Source organism: Nannobrachium achirus, assembly GCF_963921795.1.
Source record: "Nannobrachium achirus genome assembly, chromosome: 24".
Classification (NCBI taxonomy): domain Eukaryota; kingdom Metazoa; phylum Chordata; class Actinopteri; order Myctophiformes; family Myctophidae; genus Nannobrachium; species Nannobrachium achirus.
The window spans coordinates 26,198,596-26,226,360 of NC_137831.1; the positions used below are offsets into that span (position 1 = coordinate 26,198,596).

The 27,765-nt window shown below is 43.4% G+C and overlaps 1 protein-coding gene across 1 annotated transcript in view; it reads left to right on the top strand.

The window, feature by feature from the left end:
- Positions 1 to 27,765, top strand: part of LOC308280178 (von Willebrand factor D and EGF domain-containing protein) — a gene marked incomplete at both ends in the record, with an annotated part of 83,611 nt that overhangs the window by 8,790 nt on the left and 47,056 nt on the right. Inside the window, 12 exons of the mRNA XM_080720441.1 lie at positions 1,790 to 1,855; positions 4,080 to 4,351; positions 10,135 to 10,224; positions 11,118 to 11,259; positions 13,002 to 13,219; positions 14,762 to 14,835; positions 17,481 to 17,763; positions 18,419 to 18,621; positions 23,122 to 23,390; positions 24,179 to 24,558; positions 25,767 to 26,090; positions 27,221 to 27,419. Coding sequence (XP_080576567.1) covers positions 1,790 to 1,855; positions 4,080 to 4,351; positions 10,135 to 10,224; positions 11,118 to 11,259; positions 13,002 to 13,219; positions 14,762 to 14,835; positions 17,481 to 17,763; positions 18,419 to 18,621; positions 23,122 to 23,390; positions 24,179 to 24,558; positions 25,767 to 26,090; positions 27,221 to 27,419 — 2,520 coding nt within the window. The remainder of the gene's footprint in view (positions 1 to 1,789; positions 1,856 to 4,079; positions 4,352 to 10,134; positions 10,225 to 11,117; positions 11,260 to 13,001; positions 13,220 to 14,761; positions 14,836 to 17,480; positions 17,764 to 18,418; positions 18,622 to 23,121; positions 23,391 to 24,178; positions 24,559 to 25,766; positions 26,091 to 27,220; positions 27,420 to 27,765) is intronic.

Consider the following 27,765-nt stretch of genomic DNA (forward strand, 5'->3'; position numbering starts at 1 on the left):
TTCACTCGGCACAGGAGGTCTTCACTTCTCCAGGGTGCTAAACCAGTAGGGCGTTCACGAATAGTGATTTTTAGCATTCGAATTATTCGACCTCAAAGTATTCGAATAGTCGAATATTCGACAGGACTGGCCAAACTGGCAAATATTAAGTAATGAAGAGGCGATCATTGTGAAAATAGCCGATCTACATGCTCACAACGCCTCGCGTTGCGAGGCGTTGTGATTATGTAGATCGGCTATTTTCACAATATTTATTTGCGGAACCGAGTCAGATTAAATGTAATACATACAATTCCAAGTGCTTGTCGGGGTGGGGGTCCCCAGTTCAAATATGTTTATTTTGGGGTTCATGGCCTAAAAAGGTTTGAGAACCCCTGGTATAGATTCATACCAGGGGTTCTCATTCATTTCATCCACCAGTAGTGCAGGCGTTTCGGGCAGTATTTTGATGGAATCGTGCACTTTATGAAAGAAGCATGAAATTTGGCACACAGTTAGAACATGCCATATGGAACATTTTTGGCTATAGGGGCATCGCAGATTTGTCTTGGGAAACTTGTGGGAGCCAATCAAAGTTGGGCTCTCATAGACTTTACTATAGAGTAAAATAATACAAAAAATAAATATGCTTTAAGTAGCATGTGAGGGGTCAAACTAGGTGTTTTTCGGGATTCTGAATCCAATTCAAACATTTATTTTGCAGGAAAACCATTCCTTGGGCTAAAAACGGACCCCATATAAGTGATAAAAGTATGGTTTAGTGATGAGTCATCACTTTTCAACAGTTTTGTGGTGGCCGTTTCTCAGAAAGGAATGTTTTTCGTGCAAAACAAATGCTTGCATTGGATTCAGAATCCCGAAAAACACCTAGTTTGACCCCTCACATGCTACTTAAAGCATATTTATTTTTTGTATTATTTTACTCTATAGTAAAGTCTATGAGAGCCCAACTTTGATTGGCTCCCACAAGTTTCCCAAGACAAATCTGCGATGCCCCTATAGCCAAAAATTTTCCATATGGCATGTTCTAACTGTGTGCCAAATTTCATGCTTCTTTCATAAAGTGCACGATTTTTGCCTGAAACACTCCCACTACAGGGACATTGACAACTCATTCTTATTGACTTCCTATCTAGCCAAGTTTTATAAACTATATATCTTTTAAAGAGAGAAAAAAAAAAGAGAATAATTCGACTCCGGTGAACAAGGTTGAATAGTGACTTTGATCTTCGAATATTCTAATATTTGGTGAATGCCCTATAACCCAGGGATGTCCTTATACAAACAAATGTGACTGTGGCAAAGACTTGGTCTTGTCCGTGGCAAATCTTTCTTTTTTTATACACCATTAGAATGTTCTTATTTTGATCATAAGACCCAATTAATGAATGTCGAAGTCTCAGAATATATTTGACACTTGCTACGACACTATGGCACATTAGGAGTCCACTAGTGGTTCTCAAACGATTTATGTACAAGGACCCCCATAGTACACTGAGAGTGTACAAATGGAATGGAATGGAGTGTACAAATAGAATCAAATGAATCACTCTCGGTGTTACAGACCAAAAAAACAAATACATTTTTATTCAAGAGACTTTAGACTCTTTGACTAAAACCAAATCAAAATGTAATTTTCAATCAAAATCAACACTGCTGTGCAGATATGATCAAATGTATGCATACAGGTATATGCATGTATTTATTAGTTCAGTATAGAGCAGAGTCTCAAGCTCTTGTTTCCAGGTTGTTGGAACTGGTTCCTGAATCCTCATATTTTTCTTTGCAGTTTCTCCAGACTTTGGACCAAAACTCTGTCCTCCGGGTGAAGTGGAGATCAACGGGCGATGCAAAGGTGACTCCATAAACCACCTAAAACCCTTTATACCAGGGGTCTTAAACACGTTCAGGTCAAGAACCCCTTAGCTGACAGGGAGATGAAGCAGGGACCCCCACTACATATTGTATAGAATTGTGAACAATTGTTGTGAATGAATCATCAATTTCATTTTCAGACATTTAACCACTTAAATCGTCGATACTTAGTAAATTTGACCTTTCACTCCATCTACAAGCTTGAGAGCTTGTAGATCTGCTATTTTTGGCTAAAGTTCTCCTCGAATTAAATAGGGATGCGAGGGTTCCAGTTTTTCATTTAAAAGAATTATCCTCTTACACAAAGATTTGGAGGACCTCCTGTAGTAACCCTGAGGACCCCCTAGGGGTCCCAGACCCTCTGTTGAAGACCCCTGCTTTATACTTCATTAACCCACAGGACCCCGGTATTATTAATCTTATTTCAGTTGTATTCTCATATGCCTGTATTCTGAAATAATTCATTATACAGAAAGTACAACTTGTTATGATTATATCTGAATGTTCCTGTCATGGGCAACCCCCACACTATTGGCCTGGGGAGGGCGTAGACCAGTGTCCTTCCAGAGAGAGTAAACAGGGCAGATAAGAGGGTATGTGTAATGTGTATACATGTGTTCACATGGGAATGAGCACTGCTTAGCCAAAATACAGTATCGGGCACATTTGATTTTGTCGCTGTCGGCTGGAAACCTTGTATGTCTAAAAACGTTCCTTTCTTATTTTTATAAAAACATTTTAAACTACTGAAAATAGCCAGCCTACAGGCTTTGAGCTTGTAGATCCCAGTTTAATCCCGGGCTCCCCCAGCATTGTAGAGTCCTTGAGCAAAACTCTGAACCCCTAGTTGCATAGTTTCCTCCGCCATCGCTGTATGAATGTGTGTGTGAATGGGTGAATGTAATGTACAATCTCTTTAAAGCGCCTTGCATAAAGGCACTAAATGCACCATTTACCATTTCTAACGTTACAATTTGATGAATATTACATAAGAGCTTCTTAAAAGAAATAAAAAATCACACCCTATGTGAAGTGAGCGGTGGTCGTGCTTGCATAAGGTCCTCAGATTTGATTTGGGTCTAGGATGTACAGGCTATGCTACACACACACGTTTTGCTATGGCAAAGCGCTGAGGAAAAAGGCTACAGACATACGACATATGACTAGGGCTGTCCTCGACGCAGGATTTATGAAGTCGATTCGAGTCGCGGGGGTTAATCCGACGCGTCGACGAATCGTTTATGTAAAAAAAAAAGAGAAAAAAAAGAAAAAAAAGTGGTGCTTTAAGCTTTTAAACCACGTCAACGTAATACAATAAAACAGCAATATGTTTTAAGCCTTTAAAGTGAATTAGATCCATGAACTACCGTGCATATTGAGACATGATAGCGGTGGACACTGGACATTAATGACGATAAGATTGCGTCCAGCCATGCGTAATTTGCCGTGCGTAATAGTGAATTGTGGAGCAGAGTAGAACAACGGAGGAGAGAATAATGCATCTCTTTGACAGCATGTCGTGTATTATTTCCACAAGTTGTATTTTCTCAGAGCACCGCTGCTGTATCAAAAGAGCTATGTTGCCGATCTGGTGCGAGTCCAACCACCACACACCCACGGCAGTGAAAGTGAAAGCGCATCGCGCTGGCTCTGCTGCTTTGGCCAGCTCTCAAATAGAATAACAACTCGTCGACGCATTTCCTTTCCAAGCGGTTAACTTCAAAATAAGAGCTCCCTGTTATATGATCAAGGCAACTTTCAAGTCACGTGAACTGATTTTATTTTTAAGTCTAGTAGTAGGAAGTATGGACTCAATAAGAATTACATGACAGTCACAGTCCAGCGCTCTCATACCGCACCACAGTATACTGGTGTGATAAAAAAAATTATATATTTTTGACGGCTCGACTCAAACAATTGGCGTCGATTCCGGGGGCTTAAAACGACGCGTCGATTCGTCGATTTTTAGAGGACAGGCCTACATATGACATCACTAGACAAACATGATGCTACGTACACACATTTTGCTATGGCAAAACGCTGAGGAAAAAGGCTACAGACACACGCACAGCCACGTATAGGAGCGGTTTGCACCGCTCAATAAACATTTTGTAAAAGAAAATCACTTATTGTACCTTGTCAATAAAGTGATTGTTTCTTCTTTTTTTTTTTCTTCATCACCGTCATGGTGTTCCTATATCCAGCGAGCCTCCCGGCTCTCGCCAGCAGACCTGTCATCGCCCCGGAGCTCATCGGCAGCAGTGTCCACCTGAGGTGCTCCTTCGTGGGGGTCAGCGGCGCCCCTCCGTCCGGCCCGGACCACCGGGCCGTGGCGGCCGTGGCGTTGGTGGGCTACCGGGTGGTGTGGGCCCGACACATCGGACACAGCATGAAGGCCGAGGTCAGGCAGGAGTCCACTCTGAAGACCTTCTCCACGGTGGAGATGGACGGCGTGCACTTCAGACTGGGAGAGACGGTAACGATATTATTGATAAGGCTGTTAGTGCGGTGGTTCTCACAAACACCCCGAAATCCCTCGGGCAAGATTTGTTAAAATATTTCTAAAATAGCCAAAAACAAAAATAGGGCATACATGTTTACCCATTTAGGCCTAGAATTATTGAATGCTTTAACCAGTGAAAAATAGCAGATATACAAGCTCGCAGCGCGGCACTCTGTGCCGCGCTGTGAGCTTGTAGATCTGCTACGTTTAGTTACGTTTGTAACAAAAATTTTGCTTCTGGGTGGTCCGTGGAACTAAATATTTTGAGATGGGGGTCCGTGGACAAATACATATCATTTTGGGGGTCCTTCACATGAAAAGGTTTGAGAACCACTGACATAGTAGTCTCTCAAGAACAGACCAACTGAGCTCCAGTTAAGTGAAAAGGACCTTTTCTTTGACGATGGCTGGCCAGATTGCTTACATAGAAACACAGTTTTTTCAAAAAAAAACCTAGAAGGATTCAAAAGACACTTATAGAATCGGGTCAAAATTCTAATTTTCATGATTAAAAAAAAAATAGATCTACAAGCTCGCAGCGCGGCAGTCGGTGCTGCGCTGTGATCTTGTATATCTGCTATTTTTCAATAGTTAAAGCAGTCAATAATCCTAGGCCTAAATGGGTTAAACTGTTCCACATTTTGGTGGGAACCCTCTAAGTCTGCCACGATACTCGATACGTGCCGAAAATGTCAAAAGGCTGTATCGCGATCTCACGCTGTTGCATTGTCACTCCCGCACATGTGCGTGTCCAAGGGGAGCCACGTGCTGCTGTTGTTTTTCCGCACCGCAAATTCCTGCTTGCGATGGGGGAAGCATTCTGCTCTTTCCAGTCTGCATCACCTTTCATTTAACAACAATTGAAGGAAAATAGCCAACCTTTCCTAAAAGATAACGGTTAACATTTCTGCTGCATAATGTCTGTGCTGCAAACATTTTGTTCTAAAGAACTCAAACAAATGTGATCAAATGGACAGTATATGAAGTAATGAGAGCCAGGATCAGTGTGAGGGGAAGGCATGCTGAACGAGGTTGACCCCGCTCGTGTGCGGGTGAGGACGGGGTTAAACGATGGATCATTGTGACCTGTCTAAGGCACGGTTCAGTCAGTACAGGAGAGAGAGAGAGCGAGAGAGAGAAAGAAAGAGAGAAAGAGAGAGAAGGAGAGAGAGAGAGAGAGAGAGAGAGAGAGGGCTGTGAAATCAGATCCAGCCTAGACAAGCCTTGTGCTCTCCTCTCCACATGCTTTCTATTTAAATGGATTCTTAGTCATTTAGATTGTGTTATGCACTATGCTACGGTATGTTATGGTGTAGGCCAGGGCAGCAGTGCGCAGCACAAAATCAAATACCACCGTATTTTGCCATATTGCCGATATAGTGATTATGATAGTGATTTTAGAATTTATTTTAAAAGAAATTATATTGAAAGTAGCCAATCTACAAGCTCACAATGAGTGAGTTTGTAGATCATCTATTTGGCTTGTAGATTGGCTATTTTAGAAAGTATTAAATAAGTCTTAAGTGATTAAACGGTTCCAGATCCCAGACGACATGGTTTAACCACTTTAACGCTGTACTTAGTTGACTATTAGGATCCCTCAGGGGTGGGCTGTATATTTGGTCTGCTCCACTTTTCCCTCTGCACCAGATCTCTTCGCTGACAACAGCCCATCCGTACTGTGAGAGTTACTGAGAGTTACCATTTGGAACCCCGGTGGTCCCCGGATCACTTGGCTGTATTGTGTGCGCGACTGCGCGTGCGTGGCTGCGTGTGTGTGTGCGCCCTGTGTGTGTGCACGCGTGCATTCGAGCGTCTTGCTGGGCTTTAGTAGCAGTCAGAGGTTGACTACTGTGAGGGGAATCTCAGTGGTTGTGTTAGGGGAGTGCGTGCGTGCGTGCGTGCGTGCGTGCGTGCGTGCGTGCGTGCGTGCGTGTCTGTGTGTACGTGCATGCATCTGAGTTTATCATTATTTTCTTATCCCTCCTGGGCTTTGAGGCCGTTGTGGAACTTGAGCTGCCTTTACTCAAGAGCACCTTGACGCTTGGCTGCACACGCAACCACTAGTGTAAGTGATATTTATTTGTTTGTTAAAAAGGTTAAAGCTCTATATATTCTGATAGTAATCATTGCTATATAGAGTGTTTGTTCAGTAACAGGGGTCAACCCTGTCTCTCCAGCTCTTTAACTGAAAATCTATTTGATGAACTAAGGGTTGGTTTCCTCATAGACGAGAGATGACACATTTATCGGCTTCAATCATGAAAGTGTTCCAGTTCCGATTCCATCTGCACATATCTATGTGCCATCACGTCCAATTCCACTTGTTAGTATCCTGTATATTCCTGATTGGATGAAATTGGAATCCTGGCATTAAAATAGATTTTCTGTTTACTAAAGAGCTGGAACTGAACAGTGAACAAACACACTATAGCATTGATTGCTATCACAATAGCAATATTCAGCTACATAATCTACACTTACTATGAAATATCACTTTTACACATTATAGTGTAAAAGTAATGTAAAAAGTAGTGTAAAACACAAACAAAATGTTTACGTTTAATGACATGCTCAAAAACCCTGACTCCAGAGTTGAAGTGGTTAACGCACAAAGGACGGCTCCCATTTTATCATGGAACTCATTTCTTTTTCTTTTTTTTTTTGCGGTTGCCGGGGCAACTGGATCGAGGGCTTATTATCCCTCCAAACGCAGAGCTTATGTGACACTCAGGTGATGTCATCGCCCGCCGCGCCGCGCCGCACTGCACCGCACCGCACCGCCAGTCTCCTCTCCTCTATCCAGCTGTGAGGCCAACGGCTCGCTCCTCCTCGCCATATTTGGACATGTGTGTTGTCTGGGACACGTTAAGCTCTGCCACCCCCCAACCCCCCCCCCTACTACCCTTCCACCCACCCAGGGGTGGAAAGTAACTAAGTACCTTTACTCAAATACAAAACATTTAGGTGCTTTTTCCTTTCCTTTTTTTGTTCTTTATTCTTCAGTACTCTGTTCTTTATCCAGAGGGTAGTAGCTGAACACAAGTGCTCATTTTCAGCAATGCCAAGCACACACGCGCGCACATACACTACACACGCACACATGCACGCACGCACATACAACCCCACACTCGCATGACATGTCATTTTGACCTGTTTTTGACATTTAGAAATTGAATTAGAATGCTCAGGAAACACTCAAAACATTTTATTTCATATTTACAAAACGTCTCAAATGGTAGAAAAAACAAGACTTTGCTTGTATGATAAGGAAAAATCATGAAAAGGGAAAATTTCTCTGAGTTTCCGGGGCAAACCAAAACCACCTAAAAATCTCAAAATCAGGTTCAGTCATGCGAGTGTTAAAACCTGGGAGCTGACCAGTACAACCACACACTGTCTTTATACTGTTGCATGGCCACAGAACAGCTCCACTGCAGTGCAGTTGGGGTAACTTGCATCGAAAAATGGAAAATTCAAGTAAATTGAAAGCACCTTAACTCATTCCCTGCCAGGCCCGATAGTCCCGAGATTATTCCAATGTCTTTCCCCGCCAGGCCCGATAGTCCCGAGAATAAAAAAAAAGAAAAAAAAAAAAAATCAAAAAATGGAGTAGGCATGATAGCAATCGCGAAATTGCATGTTTAACCCCCATAGCAACCCCATCTTTCAAGCATGGCAGCCATTTTGGCAGCCATCTTTGTTAAACATAGTGGCTGTTATCTCATGAATGCCTGAACGGATTTCCATTTGGATTTTTTTGTTTGAAAGCTGTGAGCAATGTGGACACACGTGGTGCATTATCTAGGCATGGGTGTGCATGATCCGTGCACACCCAATTACATGGAAGTCTATGGAGACGAATGGCAGGTGGGAGTACGGAGGTATGTTAAAATGGCGGTCAATGGGTTAAAAGCTGTACCTACTCTAGTAAACGTTCTCACTTACTTTGCACCACAGCTCTGGGGGGCCCATGTTTCACACACGCTTATGTCACAGCTGTGCCGGGGGTCAAAGGTGAAAGCTCTCAGCGCGGTGCAGGGAGGGTTGTGTCTATGTGTTATGTCAGGAGCGCCACACGCTCAAATGTTTGGATCCATTTCATCAATACGTCATCGGCCATAACATTGCCGCTGTCGGGCGGAAACCTTGTACGTAAAAAAAAAAAGTTTTTACACTTTAACCATTTAGCTATTGAAAAATAGCAGATCTACAAGCTCGCAGCGCGGCCCTGCGCGGAACCGAGTGTCGTGCTGCGAACTTGTAGATCTATTTTTGACAAATAGTGAACATTTTTGCAAATATTTGAATATATCTCTTTTAAAGTTACATTTTTTTACTCAAATATTTGCTTCTGTGGGATCCCTGATACATATTATTTTGAGATGGGGGTCACCGGCCAGGTACATATAATTCTATATACCACTGACTAAGCTAAAAGGATAACACAAACAAAAAATTGTATAAAACCTGCAGACACATAAACACTTTCACTAACAAAAATAGCAAAAACTGCAGATCTACAAGCTCACAACGTGTGAGCTTGAAGATCGGCTATGTTTTGTTACTTTTTCTTGTAAAATGAATTAGGGCATTCATTTGCACAATACATTTAAAGTAGAAATAAGGAGATAGAAGGTTTTTGCCAGATTTCAGCAAGTGTGTAATGTTGGGAGCGCAAAATGTTTGGATCAATTCAACCTATACGTCATCGGCCATATGCAACGTGTAATTCTAACATGACTGTGTTGCGTCTGATGTTTCTGTGGGAAAGTCGGTCCAGATACATTGTGTCCTATGACAAAAATGCAAGGCCTTTTTATTTAGGCCTAACCTATTCTAGGCCTAAATCAGAAATTAGCCTACAAAAACAAATATGTTGCTACATACTGTACATGTACTGTAAGCCCCTCCCATACACTAAAATGTGTTCCCGGCCTGAATGGGTTAATGCCTCTAAATACCTCTAAAAAGAAAACAAAAGAAAAAAAGACAATTGCTGCATCAAAAGTCATCAATATACCATAAAAACTGGCCAAAAATGTCAAATAATATAAGAGGCATAATTTGGGAAAATAGCAGATCTACAAGCTCAACGCGAGACAGTGTGAGGCATATCCTGTGACGTGCCTCAGATCTTTGGGCAAAGCGCTGCTTGTCATTCCAGTGTGTCGCTTGAAAACAAAAGATGCTTTAGCGATCAGAGCTCCGACACTTTTGAATTTCCTACCTGAGGAGATAACAGCTTTTTAAATCCATTCTGAAAACAGCTCTCTTATTTTTAATGCATTTCTTGTATTGTTATCCATTGTTTTTTATTTGTGTTGTGGGTCAAGCACTTTTGTGACATTTTTCTTAAAATGTGCATACAAATAAAGCTTATTATTGTTGCTTTAAACGGTGATATACGTTATATTGGTGGTTCTCAAAGTGGGGTCCGGGAAAATCCCAGCAGCCCTTGCTGGGGTTCCAGGGCGTCCCTGGCTAAATGATTTATAGGAACCAAGTGGACCTGTATGGGTCTGTAACTCTGCGAGCCTTAATGCAGACCAAACTGGAGATCCTTTAAATTTCAGAAACACTGCTTTATATCATGATGATTATATTTCTGACCATGACTCAGCTGTTTCATTGAGTAACAAGCTGCACATTTTATTTAAAACTAGATTTTTTTTTCCAGTGAAGCCTTGTCTGTCTGAGAAATATTTTTCTCAAAAGGTATAAATGCAATCCACTGAAATCCCTTGTGTTTACAGTTTTCCTGCAGTGTGTCAACGTTCAGAGCCAACTACAGTCAAGTACAATCTGTTCCACGAGAGAGTGAGAGCTTCTATGCTGGACTCAAGGTAAAAAAAAAAAGAAAAGAAAGAAGAATAAAATGGAAAATGCTGTATCATCATTAGTAACACAGTATGATGATTTATAGGAATACAAAACTGTTCCATTTATTTTTCTTGTTCTTATAAGCTTAACATATCTCTGTGTACTCTGTGTTCTCTATAATCATTACTAAATAGTGTTCAGGGGTCTCTCCATCTTTCTAGCTCTCTAGCTAAACAGAAAATACATGTTCAGGTCGGGATACAAATTTCATCCAATCAGGAGAGAGAACTCGTACAGGATACAGGATAAACAGTGAACTTGGAAGTTGCTAAATACAATAAATTAGCAGACAAGATTGGAATTGGAAGACTATCATATTGATATATGGGTTATCACCCATAATGTACATCAATATATACATACATATCGTCACTGTCGGGCAGAAACTTCGTATCTCCAAGTTTCAAATGTATACGTTTTTTCGCGAAGTAAAGCCCTGCTTCATCAGACGAGGCCATCGCACAAAGTAGTGAAAACAGCAGATCTACAAGCACACAACGCCTCGCACCGCGAGGCGTTGTGTGCTTGTAGATCTGCTATTTTCAATGATAAAAACGAACGGTTTTGGACATACAAGGTTTCCACCCGACAACGACGATATACAGTACCAAAGTCTAGTATAAAGTAAGGGTATTTTTGTGTTAATACATCTACAATAGTATACCTTGTAAATAAAGTTTTCAAATTATTTTAGTGGAGTAAAAAGTACAACATTTGCCTCAGAGAGGTAGTGGAGTACAAGTCTAAAGTAAATGATCTACTAAAGTAAAATCACCAATTGTACTGATTCTTCTCTGTTCTCCATGTGTTCAGTTCTCTCCTGATGTTCTGCCTTCTCTGTTCTCCATGTGTTCAGTTCTCTCCTGATGTTCTCCACATAGCGGAGAACGGCAAGGAGCACGAGGTGACCATCTACAGCACCGTCCCCATCCCGTGCCACGGACCACAGCTTGAACACCAGTGTGGCGTTCCTCTGTCTCTCAGCGTCAGCGATCCAGGTCAGATCTAAATGGGTTACCTTCTATAGAACATATCATTTGATTCTCAACCTTGTTACACAGATAACTATCACCCATCGATTGAATTTTTGAAAGCTGCTGAAAGTTTGGGTCCCGTTCACTTACTATACATTATACTATAAAGGGAAAAAAAGTGCTTTAAAGGTGATACACCATGCATTTAAAAAGTATTTATGTCATATTGTTTATGTCCCAAAAACGTTTTTCAAAAGGTTTGAGGCTAAATTACCACTCCTGATTAGAGAGCCTCTCTCATTTTTGAGTGGCTCTCAGAGCATTTCAGCTGCAGTACCACCTTTGGCCTGAACTGCGCCACCCCCCCCCAAAATCTTTTTGAAAAAAAAAATTTTTTTAGAAAAAAAAAAATCTGTTGAAAAAAAAAATTCTTTAAAAAAAAAAAAAGAAAAAAAAACGGCCGATGATGACGTCACAATCGGCAGCAAATCTGGACAGCCTGTTTTAAGAACCCGTGGGATACTTTTAACCTTTGCCTTCTCAAAACCAGAGAAAGACACAACGGTCAGAAATGGGACTTTGTGAGGATAGAAGGTGCTAGTGGGACCCCAAAAAAAGGTTTTAAAATAGAAAAAGTGAAATTTCATGGTGTATCACCTTTAAAGTTGTACCATGTAACTTTTTTTATAAAACAAATCTTAAAATTGTCCTAACTGTTAAATCGCTAAAGTTTTAGAACACCCACTCCGTTATTTTCAGCTTCTGAAGCCTTCTCTTTATATGTTTTCTTCTTAGCAGTGACAGGGGCGGGATTTCGCGCCAAAATGACGTAATCTGCATCATCTGTATACGTTGTGTATACGTTGCCCAATCACATCGCCGATCATGCACACATGGTACACTACCGGCCAATCACAGCTTATCTGCTCTGGTCTCCAGGAAGCGCCTCCGCTTGGCTACAGTATTTACCATGGTGAAGGATTTTAACCTCTTAATCCACAAATCCTGGCCAGAAAATTACGTTCTACCATGCGTTCTACCCCTCCACGGATTACTATCGGTCGCGGTGGTTTGCTGGCGCCGCTCCGGTGGTCCGCGGCGGTGGTCCGCGACGACTCCGGCCGAAAAACGGCCGAAAAAAGCAATACCGCTACTGACCACTAGTTGAGCAACTTACACAGTATAGCTTTAAGTACCATGTGCAGGGTCAAACTAGGGTTTTTAATGATTCTGAATCCATTGCAAGCATTTGTTTTGCATGAAAAACATTCCTTGGGCTAAAAACAGCCCCCACAAAACTGTGAAAAGTGATGACTCATCACTAAACCATAGTTCTGTGGGTCAGTTTTTTGTTGGTGCAAACTAATGCTTGCAATGGATTCAGAATCATGAAAAACCCCTGTTTAAACCCCTCAAATGCTACTTAAAGCAGATTTCTTTGGGGTATTTTTTTCCTTTATAGTGAATGGACCCAAACTTTCAGCAGCTGTCAAACATTTCCCTTGGGATTTTGCAAATGGAATCATGGATTTTCTGATTTGTTACACTCTGAAGTTTCCAAAAATCGATAGGTTTCCTAATATCCCGAACATTTTAACGAACCTTCATTTTTGGACATATTGAACTGGACTAACTGGTCGGTTACGTATCAGGTGATCGCTTGACGTGTATCCTACATGTTTACTGTAGATCTCCTTCCACACAAAAAAAAAAAAAAGTTAAATAAAGAATATGAGAACGCTGACGGTGTGTGTGTCCTCTTCCAGACGGCCTGGGTCACGAGGCCCCCAACGTGGCACTGTCCTCCTGCCAGGAGGCGTTGGAGCCCGCAGCGTGCCGGGGCGGCCGCTGCGCCGCCGCCACCGTGCTGCTCACCGCCGTCACAGACTTCACCCGCGACGGCAACCGGCCCAGCCTGGTCAGCGCCGTGCCCGGCCCCGGGGCCCCGCGCCTCTGGAGGAACTACGTCCCCTCGCCCCTCAAAGTGAGAAGTACTCAGTAGAGGACGGGTTCGCAAACATTTTTTGGCTCAGGGACAGTGGTGGTAGAAGTAGGCTACTCACATTCTTTACTTAAAGGAGTTGTTCACCCCCAAAATGACATTTTTTCATGCCATGGAGACTATAATGTTTTTTTTTTGGTATTTGTCGCATTCCTAAAGACAAAAAAAAAATATCATAGTAAATTTACCCCCATTGATTCTGGATGGGGACCCAAATACAAGGCCCTGGATGGGGACCCAAATGCATTTGGGTGAGAATCAATGGGGGTAAATTTACTTGCATTTGCGTCCCCATCCAGGTCCTTATTTGGGTCCCAATCCAGGCCCATGTATTTGGGTCCGCATCCAGAATCAATTGGGTTAAATTTACTATAATCCATTTTTCTTTTTTGTCTTAGGAATGTGACGAATACAAAATAAATATTATTGAACTCAAGTCTCCATGGCATGACTAATCAATAGAAAAAAGGTCATTTTGGGGGTGAAGTACTCCTTTAAGTAAAAGTATCAGTACCGCAATGTAGTCCGGAAATCAAAATGAGTAAAGGCACAAAAGTGTCGGTGTCAAAATGTACTTAAAGGGTCAGGACACCCCGCTTCTTTATTTATTTGATCAGAATTCAGATACGAAAATAAATCTAAAATGTAGGCGTGGCTATCCGTTTTTGTGGGGGGAGGGGGCGGAGTGGAGCGTGTGTTTGTGAGAACTTAGTTGTGAGCAAAGTGCCAGGAATAAAAATGTCTTTAGAACCGACAAAAGTTGTCTTATTTGGAGTAACACAGTAGAGTCCAGTAAAGGTGCTCTGTGATGTTCAATCTATTATCTAATCATGTCGCAAGTTACTATGAAAACCTCCACCAGCTGTCTGTCAGTCAGTCCGTCACGTCAAGTCACACTTTTGGCCCTACTCTTATCTCCGGCACCGCTGCCCCTATCCATGCCAAACTTTGCACACACACTCCTAGGCTGGCAAACCACAACCTCCGCCCCTTATTTCTCACTATGCCCCTCTTCTAGCGCCACCATGAGGTTGCTAAGGCCAATTTGTGTATATGGTCGCTTATCTCCCGATTAGGGAGTCTTACTGGTCTAATCATGTAGCCTGAGTACAATTATTTTTGCGTGTCATGATCCGTTTAAAAGTTGTGGAAACGTAAGGTCTGTGGCCGGCGACACGGTTCCATGAATCAAGAACAAGAACCAGTTCTAGAACCAAAGTTCTTTTGGTGCAGAGTTAAAGTGTCCATTTGGGACCTGGCTGGTTGCCGGGGCCCCACATTGAGAAGTGAATACCTAAAACGAGCATCAATAAGTCTGCGTCCAAACCATCAATTACCTTCCATGAGCACCATAAGATGTAAAGCGTGAGCCCCCCACCCAGACAGGGTGTCTCTCAGTGGCCTGGTCTGTGTCTCTGGTGTACGTATATGTGCCTCACATCAAAGTCTTCACAGGGTCACAGGGAGGAGAGAGGGAGTGCACGGTGTTGACCTCTCTCGCTCTTTTGACATTCCCTCTCTCAGGTCACGGTCCAGGACGTTCCCACATCCATCTGCTACTCGCTGACCGACCCGCACATCATCACACTGGACGGCAGGTACATGCTCTGTTACCTGCTGGCCGTCCCAATGACTGCCCAACTGCCCATAGCACTGCTTCCCAAGTGGGTCGCAGACCCATATTAACTGCTTTAGTGCCTATCCCGAACTAGTTCGTGATAATTTGGACCGTCCTGGGTGCCTATCCCGAACTAGTTCGTCTTTTTTTTTCTTTTTTTTTTTTTCGAGCCGGGCCGCCGGCCGTCATCTGTTTACACGGCCCGCGAGAGCGTCGCGACGCCGATATTTACCATCCACTCCAATGCAATCCAGGATCTTTAGAGCTCATTTTCTCTGTTCCATGCATATCCATGAGGTGTGCAAGGTTTAATCAAAATAGGGCTTCTAAAATGCTTGGTAGCCAATTGCTAACTTCAAGCTAACTTCATCCTGTCCCTGTTGATGACACAAAGGAAAGTGTTCAGGCTTGTCATGGCTGCGCAGGGCTTGTGCTGTTACAGCGCTTGTGGATGGGTGTTTTCTATGGCCACTGGGCGCCCTCTAGTGGTGAAAAGGTGGCATTGAAAGCGTTAATGGGTCCCTTTAGGTTTTGTTTCCTACATTTAGATTTTCAATTGTTATTAAATCAATGATTTCTTTTCAGTAATTTCATGAAGAAATCAAAGAAAAATCCATAAATTAGTAAACAAATGTTTAAGAAGTAGTGGAAACAGTAGATATAGAACTCGGTGGTTCTCAAAATAAATGAAATGGAATGAAGAAAGACCATCAGTCTTTCTTCATTCCATTTCATTTCACTTATTTTCTATGTTATTCATTTTAGGTATTAAACATCATTTTTATCAATATAAAAGTCATTATATTGTCACGTCACTCTCATCTGGGGACCCCCTCAAAATCATGTGACCCCCTGGGGGTCCCGACCCACAGGTTGAGAACCGCAGGCGCTTTGGATAATGGATGTCATGATGTCAATAACGCAGCGTTTATGGACACACTGTGAACAGATTCCAATGTTGCTGCACTTACTGCGATGATTTAAGTACGGAGTCATAAGAGTTTGTCACCCAGTGCAGGTCTTCTGACAGCTACGTTGTTGACCTGGGTCAGACGGGGTCTTCTAATGAGGGGGGTGTTTGTTTTAAACGGCCTGGGGGGGCTGGGCTGGGTGGAGCCTCGTAGTGATGTCAACTACGGTTGTCAGTTAAATTGCAGTGGCGTGTCCCACCGTGTTACGATTATGTAGTCGACGGGGGGTGGGGTTTTGTGAGGATATATGTTATCCCTGTTTCTGGTCAGACTGAATTAAATACGTACATTTCATTTTGGAAAATGTAGACTGTCTGATATGATTGATATTTATGTTTTATAGACACAATTTAATAATAAAAACAATAGCATGTTAAAAAAAACATTGACATAATGGGTTAATGTTTTTTGTAAAACAATTTCTATTTTTCTTTCTAAAATAGCAAGAAATAGCAGATCAACGATGCATCATGTGAGCTTTGTTGATAGATTATTGCCACAGTTTGTCATACAATGAAGTATATCTAGGCCATAACCACCCTCTAGACCAGGGGTCTTCAACAGGGGGTCCGGGACCCCAAGGGGGTTCCTCTGAGTTACTACATGGGGTCCTCCAAATCTTTATGTGATAGAAACTTCTTTTCTCCTTTTTATATTCTGAGAACTTTAGCCAAAAATAGCAGATCTACAAGCTCACAACGCCTCGCACTGCGAGTCGTTGTGAGCTTGTAGATTGGCTATTTTCGGCAAAGAGGTCTGGTGTAGAGGGGGAAAAGAGCTGACTAAGTACAGAGTGAAAGGTCCAGGTTTATTAAGTATTGACTGTTCAAGTGGTTAAATATCTGAAAACACAAATTGACATGAATCCAAAATACACTGGTGAGTGGTGAATGTGCTGTCAAACAATGAAACTATATGGAATCTATGAAAAAGTTGTGCGGGTCCCTGCTTCATCTCTCTCTCAGCTAAGGGGTCCTTGGTTTTTCCCACCTATCTATTTGCCTAAAAATAGCCGAACTACAAGCTCGCAACACATCGCAACCCTGCTATGTTTGGCATGTTATGTTCCTACCATAATATGGATGCTGGAGTTCAAGTGGTTTAAAGATGTATTCAGTGATAATGAAAGTGGCCGGGGGTCATCTTGTCCCTTACTGGCCTTACAGCGTGGAAATGTTTAGTTTTTTTGTAGATTATTTACACCATTATAATGTTCTCCTTTTGATCATTAGACCCAATCACTGAATATTGGTAGGCCTACGTCTCCAGCTTCAGGATATGTATGATACTGATTTACTACGAGACTGTGGCATTTTATGAGTTCAGTAGTTTACATACTAGGCATTTAGCAGACGTTCTTAATTCAGAGCGACCGTGGTTCTCAAAACTTTTATTTTGACCAGCATAACTAAACATCATAACATAACTACGGCCATACTCTACCCTGATTGGTTTAGGACTGGCTGGCCACCTCTGAAAACCGAATAGCTATGCTCGCAACACGGGCCATGGTGGAAGTCCTTATATGGTCAGCACATATTCTAGTGAGGAGAATGAATGGAGAATGTACCAACTTTATTTTTATTTGAATGAAATACAATCACTGAATATAGCTTTAATTAATGGTTAATTGTGACTTTCTCATTTTGACCAGGCGCTATGAGAACCACCACACAGGCTCCTTCGTGCTGTACCAGAGCCTGAGCAGGACGTTCGAGGTGCACGCTCGCCAGTGGGACTGCGGCAGTCGGCACCACGCCGTGGCGTGCAACTGCGGCGTGGCGGTGCGCGAGGGCTCCGAGGTGGCCGTGCTGGACATGTGCAACGGCCAGCTGCAGGAGACCCGCCCCCAGCTCACCCTGAAGAGCCCGGCGGCGGGGGACGCCAGGAGCGGGCGCGTCCGCGTTCTCGAGACCCACCAGGGCAAGAAAGTCACGGTAGGAATCACGTTCACTTTGATACAATTAGACCAGTTGTTTGCAAACTTTTCAGGCCGCGACCAACCCAATTAAAGAATCATATTTGAACTCTCTGACAAGCTATTGGAATTGTAGGAGTTGAGGTTCTGTACTCCGTTCCGCGATTTGTTTTGTCTCTGCGCATTACAGTCTGGAAATGAATCTGTTGTCGTGTTGACTCGTATTTCTGAACGTCCGTTGTGGCATAGCAAGGTCGTTGTTCCAACGAATCAGAGTAGGGTTAGGGTAGCTACGTCATCAGCCAGCCAATACACACTGGTGTATTTGTCCTGCCCCGCACCACAGACCAATCGGAAGCCGCGGTTCTATGTCCCACCTCCCCTTGGAGATACAAGGCTTTCCAGACTGTGATGCGCAGAGACAAAACAAATCGCGGAACGGAGCGAACAGGCTGGCACCCTGGCTACCAATGTTTGGCCATTTTTGTAGTACCGTAGTTTATTAATGACCTTTGTCACAGTAATGTTTTTTTTATTTTATTTGTTTTATTTTATAGGTGTTAAACTGGTCTTAAAAGTCCTTAAAGTGTCACTTTAGAAATGTGCAGATATCCTGTGTATACACTTATACTGAATGTTGGTTTGCTTGCTCGGTGTGCCTTTCCTCTCATTAGTTGATCTTTCCGTCCGGGGCCTTCGTTAGGGCCGACGTCAGTGATTGGGGGATGAGCCTGTCCGTCAGAGCGCCCAGCAGGGACTACGGCAACACGCGAGGCCTGTGCGGGACCTTCGACCGGAACGGCAACAACGACTTCCAGGGGTCAGACGGAGGCTCCTACAGCGCCGATGACCTGGACGGATTCATCGAGAGCTGGAGGTCAGTCCGCCGCATGGGATATCAATGGGTTACGATGCTTGAGGAAACACCCTTTTCAAAGGTTTACAATGCAGGAGGAAAGGAAACGCCCTTTTCAATGGGTTAAAGGAGGAGGAGCAGGAATCTTTATTTATCTAAATAATGACGCATATCTCTCAAAGATGTCCAAATAAATGTAAAATAAATAAATACACAAAAGACATAGGCACATTTGAAGTTATAATCAGGGTCTCCCTCTACACCCTCTACTTCCCTCTACTTCGGGACCTCGCCTCTTCCGTTTCAGTCAGTGAGACAGACAGATAGACGGACAGACAGGCAGGCAGGCAGACAGACAGTCACCCCCCTCCCCTCTGCCTGTTTCTGCAGGACTCTGCAGTCTGCACTGAGAGAGTGAACGATTAGTGAAATAATTGTTTAATGTTCTGATTGTGTGTACTACTTCAGTTGTAGCAGAGATACATTGCAGACTGTTTGATTGCGTGACTGTTTGTGCTCGCGGCTTGCCGCACGCCCGGAAATTCAGTTGTTATACAATACAATACAACTCTGTAAACAGGCAAGATAACTATATGTTTGCATTGGCAAATATTTTCACAACTACCTAACAATTAAATTGGGACAAAGTAGAGGTTATTCTGCTACTCTGTCTTTAAAATGCTTGAGATAACCTCACTGTCAATGATGTTATCGCTGACAACCCAAATAACACGTTGGGAAGCGTCTTCCGTGGGTACAATGCCTTGAGATTATAATGTTGTATCCATCCCGTCAATTTGAGTGACCCCTTTTCTTCTAGAGCCACCCCCATAGACTGTTTCTATGCTGCGGAATTTACGTTTTTTTTGTCCCTTGTACAGGTGCCGCCATCATTGTAGAATTCAACGTTCATCGGTAGAAATGGTACCATCTCGAATGCTATTGGCTGCCAAACGGTCACATGCAACCGCAGGGTTACTTGGGAGAATGTGGTGTTGAGCTTCCCAAATAAAGCACACAAAGAAGAACCATCACAAGCCTATGATCACAAGCCCCTCCTACAGCATACCCTGCTTTAACATCAAATATAACATAAATTGGATCATATTTTCACAAAACGCATAACATGGTGATTGAAACAAGGCTTTAAACTAGAGACAGGAACCATAAAGTACTTATGACAATGTTTATTAAGGTAAGAAAATCAAATGTAAAAGTTTGGGGGAATAGAATGGAATCCTATGGAGAACATGTTGCTTCTGGTGCCAGAACAGGATATCCATAATCTATTAGGCAGATAGCAGAATGAACCCTACCATGGCCTTTGCTCTAATGCATATGAATGTCTTCTTTGTCATAGAGGTGTATTTTCAACAGTAATATAATTTTACCCTAAACTTCATATACACATTTTACCGGAGAATGCCCACTTCTCAAGCCCCCGGAAGTTTTTTATGCATTCTCCCTCTTAATCTTAATCCATGTGTATCTTTTTTTATTGTTTTGTTAGTGAAAATAAACAAACAAAACAAACCCTACCATGGCCTTTCCTCTAATGCTATCTTTTATATATTTTTATATATTGGATAGCCACCTCCCCTCATTTCTGCTACCAATAATACCAAATGTTACTCTTTTTATTTTCACTAGTGAGAGTGGTAGCGCTCTAAAGAATGCTGATGTTTTTTAGACTTAAACTCTATGTTTTGTTCATTTTGCACTCCAAAAAAAAGACACATAGCCAGCCTTTGTGCCATTCAAGATCTCTGTTTGCCATCGGTTTTCATCGGTTGTGAATATAAAACATGCACAGCACAAATGTTATGACACAGTTGGCCTCAGCCATGTCCAGAAGCCTGGTTTCAAATTAGCACAGGTAATGAGCCGTGGATTGAAAATAGACAAGATGTGGAAATTAAGTAAAGCCCAAGCTTTGTTTTCAGACTGTAGAACCATTTGTCTTTTTTGACGAAGTGGTCACGCTTCAGCGGCTCTCCCAAAGCTCTTTCTAGCTGGCTGAGCACAGTGTTGTTTTGTTTCAGTAAACATTTAATTAGTTTAGGATATACAAACAGTAAGTTTGAGAAAACATAATCCTATGCATTTCATCACACATGCTTGATGCCCGCATGACCCAACATCATAAAAAAGTATTATTATAATGATATAATATATATATATATTTTTAAATCTTTGTTAGAATTAGAAAGTGTGTGTTGTGCTATAATAAGTATGTTGTGCTATAATACAAACTATACGTTTTAATATAATTTAATGAATAGCATTTTGCAGTACATGCTGTTGCGTTGTATTGTAGGTTGTTGTTGCGACCGTCAGGTCGCAGTTTAGTATCAAAACCTCCACCGGCCGTCCGTCCGTCGGTCACACGTCACACGTCACACCTTTGCCCTGCTCATATCTCCGCATCAGTATGACATCACACTGCTTGGTGTGTGCCGTCAGGGTCATTTGTGTACGGTGTGATGTCATACTGATGTCAGCAGTGTGATGTCATACTGATGTCAGCAGCTATGTCTCTATATATGGAGTTATATGTTGTTCGTGTCCAAATATGGGGCTTGTGAGGTCAGACTTAGTGAGATTTGTCGGTTATCTCCATATATGGAGGGAGAACCAGCTTATGAGCCGATGAGTTGTGTCAGAGTCGAGATCCTGCTTGCATCTAATCTGTCGGTAGATAATGCCGGTCTTATATAAGGGTCATTTGTGTACGGTGTGATGTCATACTGATGTCAGCAGTGTGATGTCATACTGATGTCAGCAGCTATGTCTCTATATATGGAGTTATATGTTGTTCGTGTCCAAATACGGGGCTTGTGAGGTCAGACTTAGTGAGATTCGTCGGTTATCTCCATATATGGAGTGATGTGTTGGTTATCTCCATATCTGGAGATTCAACCTTCAACGATTTTGACATCTTGTTACTAATCTGTCGGTAGATAATGCCGGTCTTATATAAGTAAGCAATTTACCCCGAGTGAGAGGACATTATGCTCTCATAATGTCCGCAGTGAGGTTGTTATCGGACGAGGCGCAGCCGAGTCCGATAACAACCTCACTCAGGACATTATGAGAGCATAATGTCCGACCCCGAGTGGTAAATAGCTTTTCTACCACTTTTTCCCGTATACATGAAAGAAAACACATAGTTGTAACTTGCAAGGATCTTAAGTTACAATCATTATTGCCTATAAAACTTCCGCGAGACAGCAGATAGTTCCACAAACAACATCTTCTACTCACCAACAGATGGCGCCAACTCCATACTAATCCATGCGTCTAGCTTACAGCTAAGCTAACGTCAGTTAGAAGTACCGTTCCGGCCGTAAATAGAGGCTGTTCGCTTCCAGAAAGGCATAGGTTCAGAGAAAAGGGGCTTTAAAGTTGGCGGATTGCATTGGATCCAAATAAATCGGCGACTATAGCATGCACGTTAGTAAACATAGGACCGTTGCCACCGTCATTTGTTGGTTGGGGGAAGTCCCCGGATGTACACTGAGGCGCATTGATCTCGGACACACAACTTTGCGGCAGTTGTCCTCTGATAACCTCCGGAATTTAGCCAATCAGAATCCAGTATTTGAACACGTGACTCGAAAAAGTGGTAGAAGGGTCATTTGTGTACGGTGTGATGTCATACTGATGTCAGCAGTGTGACAGGAGATAAGCGACTCCGATTAGGGAGTCTTACTGGTGGTAAGCTTAGTAGATCTTGGGCAACTGGGCAACTTTAATGATAGAAAGGGCCTCTATATTTCTATACTCACTCCACATTGCATAAACTGTTGGTCATTGGTTATTTCCATAGTTTAACTTTTTTCGTAATGAATGCCCTAGTTTGTCATTCTGTCACACAAAGTAGCAAAAATAGCCGATCTACAAGCTAAAAATGCTGTGGTTCTATGGGTTTGTTGCTCTGACGTCATGTTCTGATGTCACTGTGATGTCAGGGGAACCACTCTTAACAGAATGGGTTTGCCGCTCTGACATCACGCTCTGGCTTCACTGTGATGTCACACTAACATAATCCCTTTATGCCCATATATGGAAGTTCCTTGATGTCATCAATATTAAGCCCATATCTAACAGGACTTCATACAGTATGGGAATGCCCATATATGGGGGCCACATCGGCCACATACCACACTAACAGAATCCGTGGCCAGCCCAAGACAGATGGCCAAGACAGCCCATATCTGTGTGGCATGGATCTCCATATATGGGTACCAGCGGTCTCCATATATGGGTAACTGGACTGATATACATCACTGCCCAGATGGCCAAGAGGTAGTAAGACGCCCTGAGGCGTCTTACTGTATATGTACTTACTACTGTATGTACATACTTACTGTATGTTAACTTTATGAACTTAAATAAAAAATACATTGGACATTAAAAAAGGCAAAAATTAAACTAAATCAAACTTTGCTGTCAAAAACAACACCATATCAACCTGCCATGTCCAGGTGTTTTACCTGCCCTCCTCTGTCTCTGTGTTAGGATAGCTCCCGGCGAGAGTCTGTTTGACAAAGCTCCCGCTGGCGCGCAGCAGGAGAGCAGGAGGCCTTTCTGCCAGTGCCGTCAGAAAGGCCTCGGTGCCGCCGCCCAGCCCTCGGCCCGGGGCATGAGGCACCTGTACACCCGCTCCTCTGCCCACTCGGCCTGCATGGACCACCACGACGTGGACTACACCTCGCTGTTCCCCTCCATGGACACCACGCTGGAGTACCTGAAGAGCTCTGCAGAGGAAAACCAGCCGCTCAGCCAAGGTTGTTGTTAAGGCCTGAAAGGCCTGACCGAAACCGCCCTTTTCGGTCAAAAAGTCCTTTTCGACCATAACATTATGTCCCTCGAGACTATTGAAAAGCATTAAACTGAATGAGTGTTCGGAAATTTGCACGTTGGAAAGTCCAACTCACCGAACATTTCGGAGATACTATGGACAGGCCTTTAGTTCAGTGTTTCCCAAACCAGTGGGTCGAAGGGACCCATTTGTACGGGTCCCTTCATTTTTAAGTTTCCTACATTTTGTTTTTAATTATTATTATTTAAAAACATTAAAAAAAAAAATCCCAAAATAGCAGTAATTTAATGAATAAATAGAAATCTAATAAATTCCATAAATTAGAAAACACATGTTTAAGAAGTAGTGAAAATAGCCGATCTACAAGCTCACAATGTGGCGCGAAGCGACACGCTGTGAGCTTGTAGATCTGTTATTTTTACTAGTTTGTGACCCGGGCAAATGTCTAATTTCTCTTTTGGGTCACAGGCTAAAACGTTTGGCAACCAATGGCCAAGGTTGTTGTTACTTCACTGTTTCCCAAACTTTTAAATGTCAAGGTCTCCTTTTAACTGACAGTATACAAATGGAACCAAATGGACCTGTTAGGGTTTGTATACTGTTCTTTCTCTCGGTCCCCCACTGTGCTGTTCCATACAGTAGTGATCCAAATAAATATCATGTTTGAAAGTAGTCGGGGCAGTCGAGCAGTACTAACTTTACAATTTATGCCCTGTTGTCAAACATCTTAAAATATGAACCTTAACCTTGCAGACGGCATCATGGACCTGTCCTCATTCAGTAGCCATCCCTTGGAGAGGAGACACTCTCAGACATACAGAGAGTTTGGACAACAGGAGGAGGACGGGCTGGACGGGGAGCTGAAAGAGGACGTCTTTCTGTCTCTCAACCGGCCAAGCAGACGGACAACGTACGACACGTCCGACTTTAACGGCCGTCGCCTGCAAAAGAGGCACGTCAGCGCTTTTCCGGATCTCGGAGGCGGCGACATCATCGACGCCGAGTCGGACTCGGAGTCCCGGACGCTCCGAGAGTCTGGGCGAGGCGACGCAGGCGACCTCGACGGAGAGCTCAGGGAAGATCTCCTCCCTCTCACGGCGGACCGGCCCAAGAGGCAGGCGCTCCGCTTGGAGGTCAGTGGTGAACAAAAAATGAGTAACAACCAGGGCAGGAATTTCATGGAGGCCATGAAGGCCATGGCTGCCGTTGCCCCTCAGTTTGGCTTTGTTCCCCTCAAACCAATGGCATGACATGAGGCCACAGTGGCCTTAATGTCCCAGCTGACTGTACCTCTTTCTCCTCTGTCTCTTTCTTGTAATATGTAGACAGAATAGACACCAGTGTCTCTTTATTGTCATGTAAACACCAGTGTCTTTCGATCCAGTGACTTTGAATGGTGCAAGGCTGAGCATGGATCAGATTGTAAATACAATCATTTAACTATTTCACTGCAGATTAGGCCCTTAAATTCAACACATTCTTTCAATGGACTAAAATCTTGTTTTATTTGATGGCCTTCCTGCCCTGGTGTTTAGCCTTTCTGCCCTCAAAAAATGGACAACATCAAAAGGCCAAGTAGCCTTGTCCCTAAAATGACGAAATTCAAGGCCTGGTAACAACACAATGTAGAAACACTGTAAAAGTCCTGTATTCAACATTTTACTTGAATAAAAGTCATCAAAATAATTATGCTTAAAGTACCACAAGTAAAAGTAGCCTACGTTATGCCGAATTTTTTTTTCTTCTTCCTAACGCCGAAATAAAATGCCTGGGTTTCCGAGGCAATGCAGAAAGTAACAAAGGTTTTGAAAAATCTCTCAAATCATCGATCTACAAGCTCACATAAGGCGTTGCAATAAATTGTGAGCTTGTTGATCAGCTATTTCTTTTTTATAGCTGAAGTATAAAATGGGTGGAGTTTGCATGTTCTCCCCGTGTCTCCTAGGGTAGATACTCTCACAAAAAAACATGCAGTAATCCTGGTCTCTATAATACCTCCCCCTGGCCAGCCGGGGCACCTGATGGAAGGGAAAGGAACTGGTTGGAATAACGTTTTCCTTCCACGCGCTACGTCCAAACCGGGGAAATCCCCACTGTCAGGTGAAAAAAAGCAACTTGGACTCATCATGCATAGAAGGAAGCATGAGGACGGTCAGTCTGTTGTCTCCCCATCTGCTTTAGAAGTGTTTTTGGGACTTGGCATTTTCAGCCGGGGAAATGCGTACTGGTGGACACAAATCCACAATATTAAAAGCAAAATTTTAGCCTAGTTAAAAAAAAGAAAAGTCAAGTAATAGTACACGATTAGATGCACTTTGTTGGTTTACACCTCCCCCGGCAGACGGATGAGCCGCTGGAGTTCCGTCCCATCTTCCCCGGCGGCACCCAGAGCCTGAGCCAGGCCGACCTGGAGAGCTTCTCCTACTTCTTCCCCGAGGACCACCAGCTGGCGGCCGAGGACTCCCGGCCGGCTGTGCAGCCCCGCTGGCCCACCCCCAGCGGCCTGACCTCCGCCAAGGCCCTGGAGGTGTGCCAGGCCGCCCTGGCCAACTCCACGGTGGGGGCCGTGTGCGGCCCGCTGCTGGGCCGCCGCCTGGCCGAGGCCGTGGGCCTCTGCATCCTGGACCTGCAGCTGAAGGACGACCTGGCCTGGGAGGAGGCCCTGGTATGAGTAGAGCGTGGTCTACTCTATAGAATCAGTGGTTCTCAAACTTTCAAATTTCAAGGTCTCCCCTTAACTCTGACAGTGTACAAATGGAACCAAATGAACCCTTAGGGTTCATTTGGTTCCATTTGTACACTGTCAATTTAGACCCCCCTAAAGGAACCCACAGAGTCCCTGGAATCCACTTTGAGAACCCCTGGTCTATAGAATCTGGTTCTCAAACAGTGGGTCGGGACCCATTTGGGGGTCACGGACGGTCCCTTGATTTTTTGTTTCCTACATTTTGTTTTGAATTATTTCAAAACATATTCAATAAACATTCCCAATTTTTTCATGAATTAAAACCAAAATTCACAGATTATTTTTTTCCCCCAGTAATTTCATGAAGAAATCCAAGAGAAATCTATGGAATTCCATAAATTAGAACACAAATGTTTAAAAAGTAGTGAAAATAGCTGATCTACATCTACTTGTAGATCTGCTGTTTTCACTAGTTTGGGTCCCGGGCAAATACCTAATTTATCTTTTGGGTCGCGAGCTAAAAAGTTTGGGAACCACTGGTCTATTGTCAGTGGTTCTCAAACTTTTCAGGCCGTGAAAATACTCATATTTCAACAGACGACACCCCCACCCTGACAAGCACTTGGCATTGTAGGAGTTGAGACATTACATTTAGTTTGACTCTGTTCCACAGATAAATATTGTGAAAATAGCAGACCTACAGGCTCGAGCTTGTCGATCGGCTAATGTCACAATTTTTGCACGTTTCTTATATTATTATGACAATTTGGCCAACGTTTAACCAGTTTTTATAGTTGGTTACTTTTCAAACGAGTAAGTGCTGCATTCATGGTCTGGAGAGGGCAGTTTTTTACCGACGGGTAAAAGATGTCTTACAGCAGTGTTTCTCAAAGTGGTTTCCAGGGACTGTGTGGGTTCCTTTAGGGAGGTCTACATTTACCCATACAAGTCTGTAACTCTGACAGTGTACAAATGGAACCAAATGTACCCTAACGGGTCCATTTGGTTCCATTTGTACACTGTCAGAGTTAAGGGGAAACCTTGAAATGTAAAAGTTTGAGAAACACTGTCTTACAGTATGTGTGCACGCGCCTGTCGTCCACGTGCAGGTGCCATACTTGGAGAACGAGTGCGAGAGGAGGTTGCTGGACAACCGGACGGTGCGTGCGGTGGAGCTGGGTGAAGCTCCAGGAGAGGTGGTGACCGCCCTGCGCTGCCCCAACCTCTGCAACGGCAACGGACACTGCACCGAGTGGGGCTGTCAGTGTTACCCCAGCTACAGCTTCTACGACTGCAGCCTGGCTATCAGTGAGTACACTCAGGGGTGTCGCACCAAATTCTGGGCCCCGGGTACAAGGATTCACTGCGGGCCCCCACATGAATGTTCTTCATAGGGCGAGGGGGTGTAACCCATTTAGACTGGGAACGCATTATTTTGTGCTTTAACTATTGAAAAATAGCAGATATACAAGGTGCCGCGCTGCGAGCTTGTAGATCTGCTATTTTTCAATAGCTAAATAATAAAATAATTAAGGCCCCTCCACCTTGGGCCCTGGTAACTCAGTCCCACTTTTCCCTCCCTTGTGACAACCCTGAGTACACTAACCCTGCCCGTAGGTCAGTTGGTTTCAGCCTGCGTTTCAGCTCAAGACCG